The sequence below is a fragment of the Xiphophorus hellerii genome, chromosome 1 (assembly GCF_003331165.1).
Source record: "Xiphophorus hellerii strain 12219 chromosome 1, Xiphophorus_hellerii-4.1, whole genome shotgun sequence".
In the NCBI taxonomy this organism is placed as follows: domain Eukaryota; kingdom Metazoa; phylum Chordata; class Actinopteri; order Cyprinodontiformes; family Poeciliidae; genus Xiphophorus; species Xiphophorus hellerii.
This window is the reverse complement of record NC_045672.1, coordinates 26,455,665-26,477,207: the sequence shown is the minus strand read 5'-3', so window position 1 is coordinate 26,477,207 and position 21,543 is coordinate 26,455,665. Positions and strand designations below refer to the sequence as shown.

Below are 21,543 nucleotides of genomic sequence, written 5' to 3'. Positions count from 1 at the left end.
TATCTATCTATATGTATCTACATATCGATATCAATCTCTCTCGATCTCTATATATATACAACTATAGATATATAATTATAGATATACTGTATATATAAATATATATCTATATCTATATATATATAGATAGATAGATATATATGCTGTATATACAGTATATATCTATCTATATATATAGATATATATATAAAGGGTCAGAGATTTCTTTATTTTGTCCAAGTTATGTGCATCTCATGACACTTAACCAGAATATTTTTTCATGTTACTTAAAATGAATAAGACAGGACTACTAAACTGTCGTTCGTTGAATGTTAGAGGGATTAACAACCCCATTAAAAGGAAGAAAGTTCTAATATACTTTAAGAAACAAAGCACAGACATCGCCTTTATTTAAGAGACCCATCTCACAGATATAGAACATTTAAAGATGTGTAGGGATTGTGTTGGTCATGTATTTTATTCTCCTTTTTCATCTAAAGCTAGAGGTATAGCCTTGCCCATCAATAAAAACCTCAGATTTCACTTAAATTATATAGAAAATGACAGATCTGGCAGATTTTAATAAACTTTAACTAAGATACAAAAAAAGCTCTGAGGCTTTGGTCCAACTCAACATTGTAATAATTTATAGTCCACAGTTAAACAACTTTATTCACATTTACTTTGAGCAAACTAACTTTTTTCTTAGTTAAGCGAGCTTGAATGTCCTGATCAAGATTTTCTTTTGTCCTACAGACAGATCCAAGTAATTTAGGCATCTACAAATGTCATTTTTTAATTGGTTTTCACATTAAAAACAAATTAAATCAATGCCATGTATATGCTTGTAAACCGAGTACAATCACACAACAGTCCATCAATTTCATGATCCACATATCCCTTTATTTTACATATGCAGTATTTATTTTGCATATTTTGTCCCAAAAGAATCTTGACAGGTTTAATATGCTGTCAACACAGGCATAACTTGGTTAAAATTTTACATTTTGTTCTCTCAGTACAACTACATCCTTCAACTTGCTACTGATGTTTTCCTGCTCAGCAGTTTCACAAAGTGCTAAGCTAATGTCAGCATTACTCTCTATTGTGATATGACTTGTTGATAACTCAGTGTGGTTCCAGCTAGTGGAAAGCCAACAGTACAAAAGTTTCTGCTTCAAAAACTTAGCTTCTAGTTGCGTGCAGGGAAGCTGCAGCAGCCAATTTCTTCTTTTTTTTCTGCAAACATCCCTCTAAGTCTTGAAAAACAGTCACTTTGTTAGGAAAATACCAAACAAAATAATATGCAGAGCCTACAATACAGTATAAAAACTGACATAGTTTGAAAGTTATGCACATAAAAATTGGCTGCCATGTTTAAAAAATCTGAAGCACAAACCGTGACGGCGAAGCTTGTTGGCTAACATGAAATCACAGCCAGTCCAAGAACAACAGGTGTTGGGAGTTGAGTTTGACCAAATTGTTCTAATATGCCTTGATCAGGACATCCATATCATTGCCCAAATAAGATATGGTTTGGATCTGGATGCATCAAGTGGCATGGACTGTTCCAAACATGAAGAATTTTTTTTAAAATGAGACCTATTATGCAAATTCACATTTTGCATGTTTTTATACTTCCATTTGGGCCGGAGCGCCTAAAAAATGGTGTTTGGTACTAAGTTAATGTTTTTAGGTATCTGGAAAATGAGCCACTTAAAAAACCTCCTAAACCTAAACACATGCCACAATCAATGGGCACTGTGCCGTTACCTGGCTGAGCTCCAGCATGTTTGGTCAGCTGGCTTTACTGCTGTACAATGGCTGTATGTAGCTGCTGGAAAAGTCAAGTGTTTTTAGTTGGCTTACCATCCAGAAAACAGTTGCTGCATTCTTATTGGTTGTGCAGCAGGCTCTACTAACGCTTTTCAAAGAAGGAACTCAAATAGGTAGAACAGACCCGACTAAAATCCCAAAATCTAAGAATGATTTTGTGCAAAAAAATTGTAATGAACACAATTTTTATGAATCGAAAGCCAATCCTAATCTGGTTGGAAGCATAAAAGGTCACCTTTAAAAAAGAAAAGTTTTTTGATATTTACATTTAACAGCACACTCTTTTAAGGTGAGTACAAATATTGTGAGAATAAAACTTCTCAAAGAATGTTGGAATTCTGAGGCTGAGGAATAATAAATGTAATTTAACAATCAGGAAAGACGGACAATTGTCCAATAAAGCTTGTGAAGAAAACCCAAAGCAGAAACTGAAATATCTGAACAAGTTTTGTGAAAGTAAACAGTTCAAAGTTACTTTCCCAGAGATTTGCTCTTTGGGTTAGACTGTGAAGATGGGGGAGGCGGAGGTAAGAGGCACCATGGAGCCCGTCTCGAAGTTGAAGTCGATCAGGGTGTGTGTGATGGTGCTGACGCTGCTGGTGGAGGAGCCGGTGCCCAGTTGACGCTCTTGGAGTTTGTGGAGATAACTCTGCAAGGCAGGTAGCAGAGATGAGCGCTGTTGTTACACTAGCCAGATACTGACAAAAACTCATAAGCAATCAGGTTTTCTGTCATGAAATCAGGATATTTTTGCATTTTATGTTTTTATTTGAGCCACGTACTGGTGCGAGGACATCTCCAGCATATCGCTTCAGAGGCGGAGGCCTGCGCTGCCGGTATGGCCGAGGTCTTCTCCTGTCTTCCCTACTTTTCTGCTTCGTTCCATATTTCTTCTGTTTTTTATTTGCACCTGGAAAAGAGAATTAAAATAAATTTAAAATAATTTATTTATTTATTCATGTTTTATTCATTTATTCAGTTTGAACTTTTTTATATTTTATGTCCCAATCAGCTGTGTTTCCATAAACCATAAAATGAAAAATGTAAATAATAATAAAAAAATCCTTACTAGAAGGATAATGGATAGTAATGGATAGTATATACAAAGATTTTGCTTTACGTTGGCAGAATATTGTTCTTGGTTTTCACAATTATTCAAGAAATTATTAATTAATTTGATTGTATTTTTAGCAAAGTTTTTTATTCACAAACGTAAATTCAATAGAAAAATTCCTTGCTTTGTGACTCTTAAAACTGACCTACTGAACTACTTTCAGTTACTATATCATTCAAAGAACTGCAAGGAAATTAAAACACTCAGTGTATTATCTAACTTTAATTCATGTACATGATGTTGTAATAACCCCTGGCTGCTGTTGTTACTACAATTATTATGCAAGTGATATTTTCTCAAATTTTTTTAAATGGTCAATGCAAATGATGGTCAGTATAATTTTCAAGTCATGAAATATTACAGTATAAATCAAATTTTACTGAACAAAGCTCCCCATGAGAACAACATTTCTTTCAAAAATCAAAAACTCAAAATGCACTGTTCCAAATTATTATGCACAGCAGATTTTCTAAACATTTTATGGATTATAAAGAACTTCAAACGGTCATTCTTTGAATGTGGTCACATGTACTAAAATCAAAAGCTATTTCAATCAAAAACATCTTAACAGACCGAGTCACATGTTAACATAGGAGCCCTTCTTTGATATCACCTGCACAATTCTTGCATCCATTGAACTTGTGAGTTTGTGGAAAGTTTCTGCTTGAATTTCTTTGAAGGATGTCAGAAAACCTTCCCAGAGCTGCTGTTTTGATATGAACTGCATTCAGATCTTCTGCTTGAGGAAACTCCAAAGGTTCTCAATAGGGTCAGAGGTCAGAGGAGGATGGTGACCACACCATGAGTTTCTCCATTTTATGCCCATAGCAGCCAATGACACAGTGGTATTCCTTGCAGCATTCATTGTCATGCATGAAGATGATTTTGCTACTGAAGGTTCGGCTCTTCTTTTTGAACCATGAAAGAAAGTGATCAGTCAGAAAGTTCATATACTTTGCTGAGGTCATTTTCTCACCTTCAGGGACTCTGAAGGGGCCAACCAATGATTCTCTCCCCATGATTTCGGCACAAACAATGACTCCACCACTTCCTTGCTGACGTCACAGCCGTGTTGGGATGTGGTGGCCATCCACCACCAATCCACTACTGCGTCCATCTGGACCATCCAGGGTTGCACAGCAGTCATCAGTGAACAAGTCTGTTTGAAAATCAATCTTCATGTACGGCTGGGCCCACTGCCACCGTTTCTGCTTGTGAGCTCTGGTTAGGGGTGGCTGAATAGTAGGTTCATGCACCGCAAGCCTCTGGAGGATCCTCCACCTTGAGGTTCCAGAGGCACCAGCAGCTTCAAATACCTGTTTGCTGCTTGTAAGGGCATTTTAACAGCTGCGCTCTTAATGCAATGAATTTGTCTAACAGAAACCTTCCTCATTCTGCCTTTATCTGTACAAACCCATATTTGTTCTGAATCAGCCACAAATCTCTCTGAAGCACTTTGAAATGCCGTGTTGATGAAATGTGCTTTGCAATTAAATCTGACTGATTGATTGATTGACTGATAGGTTAACTGGCTTTTCTAAATTGTCCTTCTGCAAAAGTCAATCCTGCAACGTGAACAAAGAATATGCAGGTACAGAAGATGAATGGATTATTTTCCTCTCACTCTACTTTGTATTGAGTTATCAAATAAAATCCCATTAATTTAAAGATCCACTTTTGTGTCTGCAGACTGAACAAAACTCACCTTCAAAGTGTGAAACTCCTCTCGCAGTAAGCCACCACTGCACCAACATGCCCACGGTGCTCAAAACAGGACAGATCCCAGTGATTGCCCAGTTAAACCAGCAGAAGGGTCGCGGAGCCGCTTCACAAAACACGTCATACACTTGATGCGGCAGCACAAACGCGCCCACCGTGTAGTCCGCGCACAGCATCACGGTCGTAGCTCCAAACACAGACGTGTAGAAGATGCTGAACAACCTCTGCCACTGCAGCGTGAACACAGCAGACGCGATGCTGGCAGCCAGTACGGCACAAAGAGGCACCCACACTGGAGTAAGGCTGTGAAACTGTCCCACAATCACCAGCATGGACAGGGAGAGGAGGCTTCCGAGCTGCAGGCCACAGAGGAGGAGTCCCAGCGTGGACACCAGCGCGGTAAACAGTCCACACAGCACGCCGACTCCAAGCCCGATGCCCGCCTTGGCGTCCTCTCTCAACTGACCCGTAAAGTCTGGCTCCTTATGGTAGAACAGGAGCACGGCAGATGAGGCAAACATGAAGCCGGAGAAGAACATGACCATCTTGAAGCAGCGATAGCCTGCGAAAACAAAAAATAACAGCAATCTTAGACTCTCCTTAAACCTTCTCTGAAGCCACAGTTAGGTACAAAACCTAGCACAAGCTAGTTTCCTGTTAGCCTTCCTGCACTATTCCACTCGATTCAAATCTCGCTTCACAGACAGTCTGGGTTTTCTCCTGTTCACTTTGATTCCTTCGGTAGATTTTTCTACCGGGCCAATCAGAAAACAGAAGGAGAAATTCTGTTTTCTGATCGTCACACGTCATCGTCAACGTTTGAGGACGACATAAATTTTCTGCGCTGTAGAACTGTCGTCTCCCTGTAGTTTTAGCAAAGGCAGCAGAGGAAATGATGGCCACGTTTCCAAATATTGAATCATAATTAATATTGCAACCAATGAAGCACAGTCAGATTAATAATTGTCCTCAATTTATTTGTAAAAAATATTAAATAATTGTGCATATTTTCCTGTCACTTTACAGTTTAGCACAACTATGTGTTACCATTGCAATAAATAAATAAAATACATAAAAATTTGTGGTTGTAACATAAAATGTTACAAAGGTTTGAATACTTTCGCTTATGATCAATTTCCAGATCTCTCCATAGAGCAACTATTTTAGTTTTTTATGTTTATGATAAGATGCACATTTATTTCTTTGCATTTTAGGGAAGTTGGGGCACTTATGGAAAGAAACTTTAAGAATATTTCAGTAATGTTTAGACTAGGCGGGCTGATAAAATGTAAAATGTATTGCCATATGTTGTATATATGTAAACACAAATCATCTGGTGAATAAAATAAGCTGAATTGCATCAGTTTAATGTTTAACAGCCCACACTACCAGACTTTGAGAGCGTTATCTCAACGTTTTCTCCCAGTGAAAGCAGAACGGGAAATGTTTGCTTCACGTTGCAATGCATGCACATTAAACACAAAATCCCCGTTAAAAACCGAATGAGCGTTAACACCATGACATCAGTGGGATTTCATTCAGTGCAACAGGTGGCGACTCATGAATGCCGTCTGTATAAAATTTAGATTCCCATCTGCCTCCTCCAGCTTTGGACTTATCCACTCTAAACCCCTGGCAACCTGCAGACGCCTGCCTCGGGGGATTTAAGCCATCAGGTGAGCTAATGAAACATTTAAAACAGCTTCGTGTAAGCTAATACTAGCATCTAATGTCAGCGCGGATACGCACCAAAAAAGCAGTAGATGAGGCCGAATGAAAGGCAGACGGAGCACACGACAGACGGGATGACTTCGTATTGCACATTATTGTTAAGAACACATATATCCAGTTCAGTGATTCCAGCTCCAGGTTCCTCTGTAATGTAGAGTGAAGACACTGCCATCATGGAGGATTGTTTCTTTTGTGCTGCCCAGCTGCTTTGGACATGAATGTGTTTTGTTCATTGAAGGAGGGAAACTGGAAGTCCAAGCAAAGAGGAAGTTCCTGGATCCAGAGCATGCATTAAGCTGTTTCCTGGTGTGCACCTGCAAAAAGAAAAGGACATGATTTCAGGGTTTGATAGAGACTGTATAGTGGTGACAAGTCATGTAATTTCCCTTTTCCCGTGGTGAAAAGCAATATGTTTAAATAATTTTTAGTTAATATTAAAGGGGACCTATTATGCAAAAGTCACGTTTTGAACGTTTCTGTACTTTACTCTTTACTGCTTCTAAAAACAGCTCAAGTGCTTAAAACAATCACTCAGCTGTTTTTTGGTGTCTAAAAAGTGAGCTATTTCAAAAACTTTCTGAATGTAACGTCACAAATCAGCACGCAACGCCAGTTACCTAGCAACCAAAGTGCATTCCAGCCTGTTACCTAGCAACCCAAGTGGAGCTCCAGCATGTTTGGTCAACTAGTTTTACCATGCGCTGTACAATGGCTGCTGGAAAAGACAAGTGTCTTTTTGTTGATTTATTATTTAGAAACCACTTGTTGGGTTCTAGTTGGTGATGCAGGAGGCTCTACTAATGCTTTTCAGAGATGTACGGTTGTATAATTGCGCATCTTTTTGCAGCCGTTTTCACATGTGAGTGTTGGGGGGCGTGGCCAGCAGCAGCTTATTTGGATTTAAAATGACAGCAGCTCATTTTGCAAGGAGCTCAACATAGGCAGAGCTGACCAGATTAAAATCTGATTTTCTGAGAATGATTTTGTGCAAAGAATATAACAAACATGCTTTGTATAATCCCTTCAGACCTGTCCTAGCCTGTTCAAGGAAGCATAAAAGGTCATTTTTAAACTGCTGATGAGGAAGTGCCTTTTCCCATGCCCAAATTTTCTATTCGGGAAGCAGAGAGGGAAACCTAGCTTCCCTTCCAAGTTTTATGTTTGGTTTAAGAACAGGATGCAGCTGAGGAAATGACCTGCTGGCTCCATGCCTCTGTTTTTCGCATGCATTGTTCTGAGCATGTGGTTTGGTACTCTGTTTGCTGAACAATAAGAAGGAAACAAACATTTAGACACCAATAAAAGCAGCAGGATGGACATTTTCCCAGAATGAACAGTAATGTCAGTCAAAAACCACTTAAGAAATACTTGAAGAATCCTGCATTCAAAAGGAGTAAAAGTATTTAGTATATTCAGTTTGTAAGATTAAAATGGTTTTTTGAAAATAACCTTCAGCAGGTATTAAACATGCTTTTATTAAGACCTCATTTCTGCTTTTAAAAATGGTTTTTTTTTATTGGTCTGATGTAATATTCTAATTTAAAATTAGAATATTTTTATTAGCTGTTAGCAGAAAATCTTCATGATTAAGAGGCACAAAGGTGTTAAAACATTCAACTTTGTCTAGTTGAACAAAGTTGACTTTTTAATAATATTTAAGTTTACTGAATGGATCTGTACTGTAGTTCTATAGCATTTATTTGCTGATGTGCAACAAAATATAACTAAAGATCAACATTTATAAAGTACGAGTCATTATTTCAAGCTTATTTGTGAACTTTCTGAACATTTTAAGCATGTTCACCTGCAGCTGATTGTATGATTCTTTTGATGCAGCATAAATTAGCCTCCATGTAACGACATGCTAAGCTGTTGAGGCAGATCCTACGGTCAGCAAATGGAATTAGAGGAGCTTTAGCAGGTGAGTCATTCTCATGTTACTGTAAAGCACGAGAAAACTTTCACGTGGAAATGTCTCTGGTAAAACTAAAACATTAACACTAAAATATGAAAGAATAGCAACAAAGACACCTAATTTTCTGTTAATTTTACTCAAAAAACACTACTGCAATATCAGATAATCTCCACCGAATTACCACAAACAACATGAAAACGTGAGAAATGAGAATATAAAACGTGTAAAAACATTTTCATGGCCTACCTGCAGCGGTCCACAGGCTCGGGTTTTAAAGGTGCGCTTTAAAGGAGAGACGTAAGCATCCTGATCAGCTTGTTAAATTCCTGTAAACAGGGAGCGTTCAGAGTTTGTCCAGAGTTTCTACATCAACTGTGTGGTTTCCCACAGAGAGCGTCCAACCGGTAAGTCCCTCATCTGTGCTTGTAAACAGCTGATGCCTGAGAGGGCGGCCATCTGCCCCCAGCGTTAGACTGACACAGCTGCCAAGCCCAAGGCCAAGTCAGGGAGTTCGACCGTCAACTACCCATAATCCTCCAGGAACACTAACCTGCATGTCTGCTATCTTTAATTCACCTAACATATCTTTTTAATAGGTTCAGTTTCGAACCTACATGTGTCTTTGTATACCTGAGAATTAAAGTAACAGTGTCCAAACTTTTCACCACACGCAAAAAACGCAAAGTTTTACCAGGTATTTCTAGTGCAAATATCTAATTACACTTGAAATGCGACAAAACTAACTTACAACTAGCGTTTCAACAAGATATAGGAGCTTGTTTTAAGTTGATATTTCCTTAAAATTGATTTAAAAGTACTGGTTCCACTGGTAGATTATTTCACTTATAATAAGACTTTCTCCCCATGTTATAAGTGAAATAGTTTACTAGTGGAACCAGTATGTTTTAATAAATAATAAGAAATTATTGACTTAACTTCCTGAAAAGTTACTTGGAAGTTAGTTTTGGCGCATTTCAAGTGTAAAAAGAAATACTTTATACACAATATAGACTGGTAAAACTATGTGTTTTTGCAAGGTGAAAGTAATCTAGGGCCACAAAATGTAAATATTCTGTTTTTGTGGTGAAGAGCTGCAGAAAATCACTTAAATGGACGTAAATATCCCACGGGCCACACTGCTAAAAACAGACATTTTTTGCGCTGCAGCTGCAAGCAGTAAAACAAGCTAAAGATATAATGTAGTTTAAAATACCAAGCGACAAGTATAGCATGGTGCTGCTGTTGGCACTCAGACACAACCTTAGATGTCCCACAAAAAAACAAAACAACATTGAGGAGTTTTGGATTTAAAAAGATCCTTTGCCATAATTCAGAGAAGTAAGTTACAATTAACATTTTTCACAGTGTGAAAGCAGCCTAGGATAAAAAAGTATATATAAATTAGACATAAAAAAGCAATATAAAGCAATAATAAAAATATGAATTTGTGTAGAAAAGCGTTGAGGTTGAAGGCTACAGACTCAAATGTCTTTTAAGCAGCTCTGAATATCTGAGCTTTTTAGATTTGTGTCTTTTTGTCGCCCCCTGCCGGTCACTCTACTCCTCCGTTCCTCATGTAAAATTAATGGTAAATACACTTTATAAGCTACAATTAAGTATATATTTATCTACTCATCTATCCCATGACACTTATCTCTTTCATGCATGAATTATGATCCTTTATGTCAGGATTTGTTTTCCAAAGGGACAGAAGAAAAATGGTGGGAGAAATGTTGGTTTTTTTCTAGGATTTGTTTTTTTTTTACGTGATCAGCTGTAATTTTCTCCAAATACAAAATTGTTATTTTGAAAATACATCAGTAGTGTTACTTGATGTCACAATATATATATATATTTTTTACCTGCAAGACAAGAAAGAGGGACTGGATATTCTTGAGTTGCTTTAGATTTAACCAAACTTTTCTTGCACTTGCAGTGGATGGCCAGTAGTTGGCAGTGTATTGTAAGATGCACTAGTGTCCACTGCAGAGACCTCGATGCATGAAAGGGTTAAATGGTTCTAATGGCCCAGTCAAAGTCCAGTCCTTAATGTAATTGAAAACCAGCGGCAAGACTTGAAAATTGATGTTCAAACTAAACTTGAGTTATTTTGGATAGAAGAAAGGGCCAAAAATATCACTCTGTAGAGCCGCAAAGCTCTGAGGAACAAAACATAGAAAGTAAAGCAAAGAGTTTCTGACCCAGAGAGAGAAAAACATGAACTCTCTCACAATAACGCATGTCTTTGTGTTCGTCTATCGCACAAAATCTCAGTAAAATACATTAACAGTAGCATATTATTCATGTGATAAGCCACTGTGGCTGCAGATGAGCAATCCCAGAGCGGAGCATTTAAAAAAAATCTGCGGCAGACTTTAAACACATGAAAAATATCCAGAAAGTGGACATTAATAATGACAGACGCTGCTCTACTGAATATTTACAGCGACTCTGAGCGGCGCTAAGGTTGGCTCAGGTTTTGAGCTGCCTGCTTGAATTAGGCTCCACTTGTGAGAAACGTACCAAAGAAAGAACAAGCCTTTTATGCTTCCATCAACCAAATATGCTTCTCCATCTTCTGAATTTGCAGATGAAAGGAAAGCATGCTTTTAACATTTGAGTAGTTGAATAAAAACCAAGTGCTTTGTGGAAGAGAAGGTGGACAGTTTGTTTCATTTCATCTTAGCCATGCAGCTGCTGCTCTTGATTTTGCCGCATCCTCCTGCTGCTGCGCAATTCAAATTTGTAATTTTTCAGTCGAACAGCAGCAAAATGAGCCTTTTTAGGATTTAACATACTACATACTGCAATATAAATCTAAACAAATGATCATTCTAGTTTGCTAAAAGCTCTGTTGCTTCCAGAAATAATAAAAGATAAAGTTAATCAATTCACAGAAAGTCACGTGTGATTGCTGAGTGGGGACTATTGATCAGAACAGACTCTTTCTCATTTCTAAATGAAATGAGCCGTCTGTCACCAGATTGTCTCCAACGCTTGTAATAGTGAAGTCATATTGATTCTGTGCCTTCTGAAAATAAAGAAAGACAAAGTTAAAATATTTTCTGTTAGATCCGTCAAAGTAAAATGTGTTTTATATAAAAAATAAAAACAACACACCACTTTTTAAGAACTGCTCAGTCAGTTATGTTTCATAAAATCAGCAGAATGCGCACATAGCTTATGTGCAAACAAGGAGATTAACCTTAAAAAACTCATCCAAGATTATCAGTGAGAACTGGGCGTAAGAACTGACATAAAGTCTGTTTTTACACATCACAGGTTTACTGAGTTCAAAGTACAAATCTGCTACAGCCACTAATCCATACTGAAATGTTTGCTGTTAGTGTGAAGGAACACCAAGCATCTACTCAGATTGGTTTCCTATAGTGTATATATTTGCAGTGGATCTTTAAAGTTTATTCAACCCTATAAAACCTGGAGGTTTTGTGACGTAAAAATGTGACGTGTATCTGATGTGATTCAGCTCTAAAACCAGCAGCTCTCCCACATGGACTCTCATCACATTTACTTAAAGTATTTGCAGCCTTCAGGGACAAGCAGAGTTTTCCTGCAAAGTACTGGCCGTGACAAAAACATCATCATCTCTTTTGTTCACAATATATCTGGATTATGTATAGGGTGTCAAGAAAAAAGCATTTATTTCCAAAGATTCAATAAAATCTTTGAATTTGGTGGCAGAATCAATTATTTTATGATTAAACTAAACCTAAACTTTGAGTCTTTAATTTCAAATGAACTTTTGGCACAAATCGACACAGTGAAACACGGTGGTGGCAGCATCATGTTCATTTCCACTGGATTAAATTATAAACAAGCCAAAAGCCAGTTGACATTTGACCCCAATCCTTCAGGTGTCTTTTGGAAACCTCCAGATGATGAAATTTAAGTTTACAGAAGCAGAAAACAAGCCATTTTTACAAGTCTATAATTTTTTACAAGATTATAAAACGAAAGCTAACAAATATGCTATGAGATTATCAGAGGAGGGCAGCGGACAGGAGACGTCATTAATATCTAAAAATGTTTTTAATTGGACAATTATCAGCAAGTCAAGATGTGACATGAAGATTATTTCTAAGGAAGAACAATGGAGTATAAGGGCCACATTAAGAAAATTTAAAAAAATTAATTGTGAGAGTATGAGAGAATTAAGTCTTAATAATAAAACAATAAAATTGTAGTATTACATTAATAAAGTTATAATTTTATGGCTTTATTTAGAGAATAAAGTCATGACATTATGAGATAATATGACTTTATTCTTTAAATGCTATGACTTTATTCTCATATTATCTCAGCTTTATTCTTGTACAGTTTTATTCTAGAAATATGTCTTTGTTCTCATAATATTATGACTTTATTGTTGTAATATTACTTTATTCTAGAAATATTATGACTTTATTCTCATACTAATTAAACTTTATTCTTGTAATTTTGTCACTTTGTTCTCATAAAATGGTGACTTAATTCACTTATTCAAGTCTGTTCTTGTAAAATAATTTTACTTTTTAAAAAAAATTTTCTTATTATGGCCCGATGAGGGTTTCATTTTTCTTTTCTTTCTTTTACATCTTTGGAACATTTTTACAACTTTTTGGTTTTCCAGTCTTTTGAATGGGATAGCTGCAATTTTAAAGGTGGAAAAAATTCTGATTTTATTTTTCTGTGTACACTAAAGCAGGTATTTATTTATTTAGTTGTTCTTTGTTTTGGAACGTGGAGCTTCATGAGCGAACGGATATGCCCAAAAATAAGACAGACTAACAAGCAACAAAACAAAGTGAGTGCTTCAATATTTTACAGGAATAATGTGTCTGATTTCTCAGAAACTTATTATGTTGTAATAAGATCTGATCTGCATTTTGTCCTTCCAGATCTGAAGCTCCTTCAGACCTGGTCAGTTTATACGCCACAGGATGAAGGGATAAAAAACAAAGACGAGCCTCTTTACTGCTGTGCAACAAACTACTCTAGTTGCTCTTTGAATATTTGTGTTAATGACGAGAGCTCTTGACAGATGCGGCGAATAAATGATTTATTCTGGCGCAGGAACAACTCATTGTGTCGTCTGCTTTCAAAAGAGATCCAGTTATGGAGTACTTTCTGCTGACATCCTGTCTCTGGTAGAGAGTTATTATTATTTCAGCCTCACATTTTCTAAATATATCAGCAAATATATGTTATCTGTAAAATTTGATTTAAAAACTATAACGAGTTTAAAAGCATGCATTGGATTAAAGGGGGCATATTATGCAAAATCCACTTTTTTAGTCTTTAAATATGTTTTTTATATATTTATATATACTTTGACTGTCTAGGAGTTAATTTCTTTTATTTATTCTCTCCCTGTGCTGCTTATATCTTTATATTCTTCTATTCTTTCAGTTCTTTTTTTTGCCTATGACATCTTCTTGTCAAGATCACAACGTCTAGCTAATCAGTTTTATGAATCCGTCATTTTTTTCCACACAGAGATTTTGTAGTCCAAGTTCAGTTATGTCAAAGTTGCAAGTAGACAAGTGAAAATGTTATTTCCGAAAATGCAACAACTTATGCTATTCTTGACCATTTGTAGAATAAGATGCGTCTGCAGCAAAAAAAAAAAACAACTTCTAACAACAACATATGAAAAGCTCAAGTCTTTCTGCTTGACTTACCGTATTATCAATAAAGTGTAGGGCTGATCTGCTGATCAGTTTTCAATTAAACACTTAGTAACTGAGAGTAAAATGTGTTTAATACAAGATTTTTTTACAGAATTTGAACTAAGTGAAATTAAAACTACCATTTGATGAGTTTTAGATGTTTTAATAATTCAATAATTTTAACTTAAATGTAAAATGTATGAATTTTTTGTACATGTTTGGTTTATTTACTTATCTAAGAATGTTCCTTCATTTCAACAGTCGGCCATTTTTTGAAGTCTGCATACTCCAATTAATGATTAATCAATTACTGAATTAGTTGACAATTATTTCATCGCAATTAATCGGATTAATTGTTCAGGCCTATGGAAGATGTAACTAAACAATCGTCAAGATTTGATGTTGGTTGAATTTGGACACAGATGCAGACACTTTCTGGGGCATTGTATATCTAAAGTAAGAATTGAGAAGCAAATTTACAAAAATGCGAGAAGGCAAACAGGATGATCAACAAACCATTAAAGAAGGAGCAACATGAACAAACAGGAGAATCCAGTAGGGGAGTTAATTTGATTGCTAGACGATGGGATGAATGCTAGTTAGAAAACAGGGTGCAGCTGTGGGGAGAGAGCAGAAGGCAGATTGAGGGAGAGAGAGAGAAAGAGAGAGAGAAAAACTGGGGAACAGGCAGAACATAAAACTAAAAGGGATGAAGATAACTAAACACAAGAAATAAACAAACATGATCTAACCAGAGAAACAACTACTAACCGACTGATTTAAAGTAAGGCAAAAACAAAGATTGATCTAAATCAAAACAAGGAATAAGTAAGGCCAAACACAGGCCAAATGATCAAATAAACAGAAAATGCATTTTTAAAAATGCCTTTAGGAATCAAGACAATCTGGGAGCTTAAAGCCAGCAGAGAAAATATATAAATTGGAGAAACTAAACCACATAACCAATGATAAACATTGAAATAGCTCATACACGTAAACTTAAAAACTTAGAAACAGGCTACATGTTCGATCTGCTAACTAATAAGCTCATCTTGTGCCAAAATCCGATTCCCCTCAGACTGAGACTCTCGTTGTGGCCTCATTTATCAAAATAAGCCAATTAGAGCACTTTCACATCCATTTTGCTGTGCATTCATTTTGTAGAGCTGAAGCCGTGGGCATTATCAATCATAATGTTGTTAATAAAGAGTTGCTATAATCTTGAAAGTTCTTAAATTATTCCTAAACTCACTTACAGAGGATTATAATTTGGTGATAGTGAATGGGACTTGATTTGAAACAAACTAACATAGCTGACATTTCTTTTAAAAAACATTGAGTAAGGGTGACAAAACTGTAACTTAATAACTGTTGGGTTGAATAAAATGATACTTTAGCTGTTAATTAGCAAGAAAACCACCAGCAGCAACATGACTCTGCAAATTTAACAAGTCTGGGGCTTTTTTAATGATTTATTCTCCAAAGAGGGGATCAAAATGATTCAATTGGAGTTTTATGTCAACAATTAAAACTCTAAAGTGGCTGTGTCATATTTCCTAAAACCCCACATTAAGCTCAGACTTAAACATTTAGTTCAGAAGTTTAAATATATGTATACTTAGAGTCCCAACTAAATATTTAATTTGCAAACTAAATATTTAGCTTGTGAATTAAAGATTTAGTCTGGAACTCTTCTCTGATATTTATAAATATATGAATAACATGACTGAAAAATTTAAATTCTTTTTCTAAGACAGATTTGATAAACCTAAATATTGCTGTTAATTTTATACTGTGCAACCTTACAAACACCGAAGCTTGTCGTGCTTCATATTTACAGTATAAAACGGAATATTAAAATAAATACACTGCTGAGAAATGCAAAACACACAAATCCACACATAAGCACTACAGAGTTCATCAAGAGTATCCACACATCTTTTTACCCATAGAGATAACCGGAAACCTAAACGTAAACAAGGAGTCTGAACAACGTTTCATGCACTGAGCGCGCTGGCGTCATCCTCCGTCACGTTGAACCTGCTGGACGTTTGAGCGCTGAGCTCCTCCTGCTCTGTGACCGGTTCGTTGCTCCCATGGGAAGAACTCTTCATCACGCTGTAATAAATCGCCACGTTGTACTCGGCCTCCCTGCCGTGGCAGCTGCACCTGCACAGCTTTTTAAACGCGACGCGGAACTTCTGAGACATGAGGTTGTAGACGATGGGGTTGATGGCGCTGTTGGTGTAGATGCACATCCGGCAGAAGAGGAGGAACCAGGTGTCGTGGTACGGAGGGTCGATGAAGGAGTTGACCACCACCAGCGTTCTGTAAGGCATCCACAGCAACGCAAAGAGGATCACCACCACGGCCAGCATCTTTGTTATCTGTTGAGGGGAAATTACGGAAATCATTTAGTTACGCAGCTATCATTACTTTGTAAAAGGTTTGGGAAGATCAAGCTTTTCTATAAGGTGATTCACTAAATCCCAAAGCTAAATTGTTAGATAAGAAACAGCTTTTATTCTCCCGCAAAGAGGAAATTCAGGTGACTGGAAAAAAAACTAAAAAAAAACTACAGTACATCTTTGAAAAGCAATAGTAGAGCCTTCTGCACAACAAACAAGAATGCAGGAAGTTATTTCTGGATGGTAAGTCAACAACAGAACACTCATCTTTTCCAGCAGCCATTGTAAACCACAATGGCTTTTACATTGTGGACCAAAGGTGCTGGAGCTCTGCTTGGGTTGCTAGGTGATGGGCTGGGCTTCACTGGGGTTGCTAGGTAGCAGCGCAGTGCCCATAGATTATAACTTTATAATTGGGAGGTTTCTGAAACCGCTAATCTTCCAGATACAAAAAATAACTTTACTGCCTAAAAATTGCTGGGTGTTTTTTTTTCCTTTTAAAGTGCTTGGGCTGTTTTTAGATGCAGTTGAGACCAAACATGCAACATGTGAATTTTTTTAACTGGTTACAAAGTTTTATCTAAAACTAGAATAAGGTACTAGAATAAAACAATTCTAGTACCTGCTTTCTTGCAGCAATCGCTCCCTTGTTGGGCTTGTTGGTGCTGTGGGAGTGGCCCTGATGAACCGACCCTCCTCCTGCTCGGTCGCTCAGATGTGACGGCAGAGGACTCATGAACAAAATCCTGGCGATGAGCCCGTACAGCACACTGGCTACAGTTAGAGGAACCACATAGAAAAGAGTGAAGTCCAGGAAGTAGATGGGCATGTAGAAGCTCCTGGAGACTCGGTAGGCGCACGTAACAACCACCCCGTTGGTGTAAACGGTTTCCTTAGTGTCTGCCAAGAAGAACCACATGGTGCAGTAGAGGGAAGTGAAGATCCAGATTCCAGCTATGATTCTTTTGGCTCTGGAGACCGTGCATAAGAACTGGGCCTTTATGGAGTGACAGATTGCGATGTAGCGTTCGATGGTGAACGCCGTGATGGAGCACGAGGACACGTTGATGCCCAGATACTGAAGGTACGTTATGCACAGGCACCCTGTGTAGCCATAAATCCAGAAAGCCACCACATCTGAGATGTTGGGCAGGCCTGCAGCCAGGAGCACAATAAGATCAGCGACGGCCAAGCTGACCAGGTAGCAGTTCGTTGGCGTCACCATGTGTTTGGTGCGCAGGACGACGAGCACGACCATGACGTTCCCCGCGATCCCAACGCCACAAATGAGCGTCGTCAACAATATGGTTATGACTTGTTCTTCCACAGAGTTCAGAGGCATCGCAGTCAGATTCACAAGCCGAGCGACATCCTGGAAAACGGTGGTGTTGTTCTCCATCTTTGTTTTTCCAGTCCAGCAGGAACAATTCAAAGGCGAGGACCCTCAACACAGAAAACCAAGTGGAAGGCTTAGAGATGCACTAGAATTATGATATAAACGCCTTGTCTACTATATCAATAGAGGAAAAAACAAACAGCAAGACTTATTACCACGCTTAACATTTCTTGAATTTTCTTGGAAATTTACAAGCTGACATGTTCAAACACATTGTTTTTAATGAAGGTTAATTTTAGCTCTGTGTGTAACAATGCCAAAATAAAGTAACTAGGCCAAAATGCCTTATTTTTATATTATATGTATAAAATCAGAGTAAATTACAGTTTCTTATAGGGCTGCAATTATTTTAGTGCGTGAATATTTTGATGATTAATCAATTAATTGGACAAAATATTGGCACATTCTGCAGATTTTTCATGTCACGACTTCAGCCGGTTTTTATACAATATTAGGAATACATTAAAATATGTAAATAAATAAATATTTCATACATTTCTTCTGGTTGCCAGAAGAAATGTATTATTTTACCATGTAAAATTAATTTCATATGGTAGAATTGATCATTTTATCAGACAAAATGATTAATCTAAATATACAAATTTAAATTTGTATATTTTATCACCTATAATATACAATATTTTATTGTATATTTCATGCAATTAAATTGATTGTTTTATTGTATAAAATGCTAATTTTATTATATAAAATGATCGGTTTTATTGTATAAAATACGATCATTTTCTGATATAAACTGATTGTATTTTGGTAAAACTGATAATTCTACTGTGTAAAATCAATTTATCAGTTTGATCAATTTCATGCAGTAAAATTGACCATATACGTGTGTATTTATACGGTAAATTTCTGGCAACCACAGCTTCTGGTATTTCACCCTAAGTTATATAAAAAAAATTCTACAGTGCAGGAAAAAAAAAAACGACAGTATTTTAGTTTATGTTACCAAACTAAAATACAACATCTAGTCAGAAAAGTATTTTTTCTGTTTTCCCCCAATCATCCTCATTTCTGGTGTAGTCAGATGTGTTAAAGTGTTATGCTGAATGAATGAGTGAATGAATGAATGAATTAATGTGTGTAACTGTGAAGTGCTTTAAAATTGTGTTTGTCGCCGGGGTGATGGAGACTCCACTGCTTGTTGACAGCAGATCCTCCCCAAAGCCTTATGTGTCTCTATTGCATTAAAACTGAGCAGAAATGGGGAGGCGAGTGAAGCAGGACACTGAATGGGACCCCGATGTGTTTAACACCACAAAACAATGAGGGAGAAGGAGATCTATGCAAAGTTACTGGCATTAATCATCCGCTGGATCCTTAATCTGACAATATGATTGGATTAAACTGCAATGAGTTGGATTTTAACTAAATACAGTAAATATCTGGATGTAATTTGGATTTATCTGAAATAGGAAATCATTCCTGCCTTTAGCTATCAGACTATACAATCCCCAACCCTGAGTGTCTTTAAATCTAAATTTTCTCTGGACTAATTTTTTGATTTATTTGTAGATTAACACGTTTTCATGTGCATACTTGTTGTTATTTTACTTTATTTGTTTATCTCATATTTAGTCATATTTAATTACTTACAATACCACACTTATTTACTTTATTAAAACAATTTTCCCCTTGGGAATCAATAAAGTCTATTCTGTATTATTCTGTTCTGTTCTGTTCTGTTTTCTTCTATTCTGTTCTATTTGCAAGTGTTTTCAGATTATATTTATGGTGAAATGTCACTAACATCTGCATTGAGATCAAGCTTAATTACTTTTTCTGTAGCTTACATTTCTTTGTCGATGGAAATCTAAACTCAAATTACCACTAAAAGGTGTTAATTATACCAAATACATGCAAAATTCAGGTGAAGAAAAACAATAAAACACAAAACCTGTATTAAATCCAGAGAACTTATGTCATTACCTAAAACTAGCATTAAAAAAAATTATCATTTTAAATATAATATGAAGATAAACACATGACCAAGCTAATCAGAGTAGTTAGTAACACCCAGCTCACCATGAGTTGGACGAAGCAGCGTTCGTTCAGAGACGGTGGCAGCGTTCAGGTCCGCTCTGTCCTCCTCCACTGATGCTTCTACTCGTCCTCATCTCTCTCTCCTCTCTCCACTTCTCCCTCCCTCTCTCATCCACTCATCATTACATCCTCACTGGTTCAGTCCTTGTTCTAAAAATCAATTGTGCCATGTTAGTGCTGGCAGAACAGGGGCGGCAGCCACAAGTTTTACCACTACAAACGTTGGTTTATGAATTTAAACAAAACTAATTAAAGATAATTTTATCAAGCTTGTTGCTGTTGTGTAATGTTATATTAATTTATGTATGCCCTTGCAGACATAAATTAGCTGACACTCCATAGTCTGAAGAGGCTAACTTAAAGGTGACCACACACAGGTTAGGATATGCAAAAATAAAACGTTTTTGTTTTTTTTTTACATTTTTTGCTCATAATAATTTTTAGACAATGAGATTTTAGTCTGTTCTGAGTTTCTTGCAGAATGAGACGTGTTAGGATTTCTGTCGCTTTAAATTCAAATAAACTGCTGCTGGCCACGCCCCCAAAACTCAACGTTTACTGGGTTGCTAGGTAACGGCCTGGACTTTGCTCGAGTTACTAGGTAACGGCCTATGCTTTGCTTATTTGTGTCCTTATTTTCAGAAGGTTTTGGAAATGTTTCATTTTCCAGACCCTAAAATACAATTGCTACTTTTTTTTTTTCTTGCGAAAACACAAAATCTTACCAAGTGTTTTTGGTCTAGCTTCTAGAATAAATATCTTATTACACTGAAATTAATACAGAACTAACTTACAAGTAACTTTTCAGCAAGATATAGGTGCTTGTTTTAAGTAAAAAAATTCCTTAGCAGTGATTTTAGTTCCATTGGCAGATTATGTCACGTCGCAAGACATTTTTCCAATTGTTAGAAGTGAAATAATCTACCAGTGGAACTAATACTTTTTTATTAATATGAAGGTTTTATTGGCATTAAACAAGCTCTTATTTCTTACTGAAATGTTACTTGTGAGCTAGTTTTGTTTTATTTAAAGTTCACTAAGATATTTGGACTAGAAACTTGACCAAAAATACTTGGTAAGATTTGTATTGTATTTCTAGTTACTTAATACAATGAGTATCACTTTCTTTTTTTCCTCTCATTTATTAATTTCCCTGGTGTTTATTTGGGCTTCTCCATTTTCTAGCAGCCTTTTTATCTCTCAGACTCAACAACAGTTGGATTTTATTGTTTAAATTTGGAGTTTTTCTTTTTCATGCGGCCTCTTTTTGTGTATTTATAGACCTTTATTAAAGGTGTTTACCTGTCCGCCTTTTTCCACTATCCATAAACGAGGACTCTACTTTTGTCCTCATTTATTACATTTATGATATTTTAACATATCCTATTAGAAAATAAATTGTTGCGGCTCTTCAGCTTGGGAAGGGTTTTTGAGGCTAGATGACCGCCACTGGTTCATAGAGAACCACTGGTTACAAGTGGAAAACATCTGGTTGCTAATCTTCCAGGAAGTGGATATCCCAGTAAATTCAAACACCAAGTCACATTATTTTTTGTTCACAAAAATTGCAAAAACCCAAGAGGTGCATCTCAGAATCTGCAGCCCTCAGAAACATCTATAAATATCAGAGTTCATGACAGGATGATAAGAAAAGACTAAACAAGTATAGCGTGCTTGGAAGGGTGGAGAAGCAAAACCCTCCCTAAAACAAACATGAC

At 36.7% G+C, this 21,543-nt stretch overlaps 2 protein-coding genes across 3 annotated transcripts; both read right to left on the bottom strand.

The window, feature by feature from the left end:
- Positions 1-532: 532 nt before the first annotated feature.
- LOC116713953 (transmembrane protein 198-like) lies at positions 533-9,069 on the bottom strand. 2 transcript variants are annotated; one of them, XM_032554266.1, is made up of 5 exons: positions 8,541-9,069; positions 6,398-6,693; positions 4,635-5,210; positions 2,598-2,725; positions 533-2,464 (listed from the first exon to the last, which is right to left on the bottom strand). In XM_032554266.1, exons 2-5 carry the CDS (start codon positions 6,552-6,554, stop codon positions 2,315-2,317), a joined length of 1,011 nt encoding a protein of 336 aa, XP_032410157.1. In that variant the 5' UTR covers positions 6,555-6,693; positions 8,541-9,069; the 3' UTR covers positions 533-2,314. The 2 variants fall into 2 exon arrangements, with proteins under 2 accessions (XP_032410157.1, XP_032410226.1); XM_032554335.1 differs by lacking the exon at positions 8,541-9,069 and having other exon boundaries at positions 6,398-6,993.
- A 5,686-nt stretch (positions 9,070-14,755) lies between these two features.
- LOC116719286 (thyrotropin-releasing hormone receptor-like) lies at positions 14,756-19,888 on the bottom strand. The gene is made up of 3 exons (XM_032561788.1): positions 19,808-19,888; positions 16,994-17,814; positions 14,756-16,350 (listed from the first exon to the last, which is right to left on the bottom strand). Exons 2-3 carry the CDS (start codon positions 17,768-17,770, stop codon positions 15,961-15,963), a joined length of 1,167 nt encoding a protein of 388 aa, XP_032417679.1. The 5' UTR covers positions 17,771-17,814; positions 19,808-19,888; the 3' UTR covers positions 14,756-15,960.
- Positions 19,889-21,543: the final 1,655 nt, after the last annotated feature.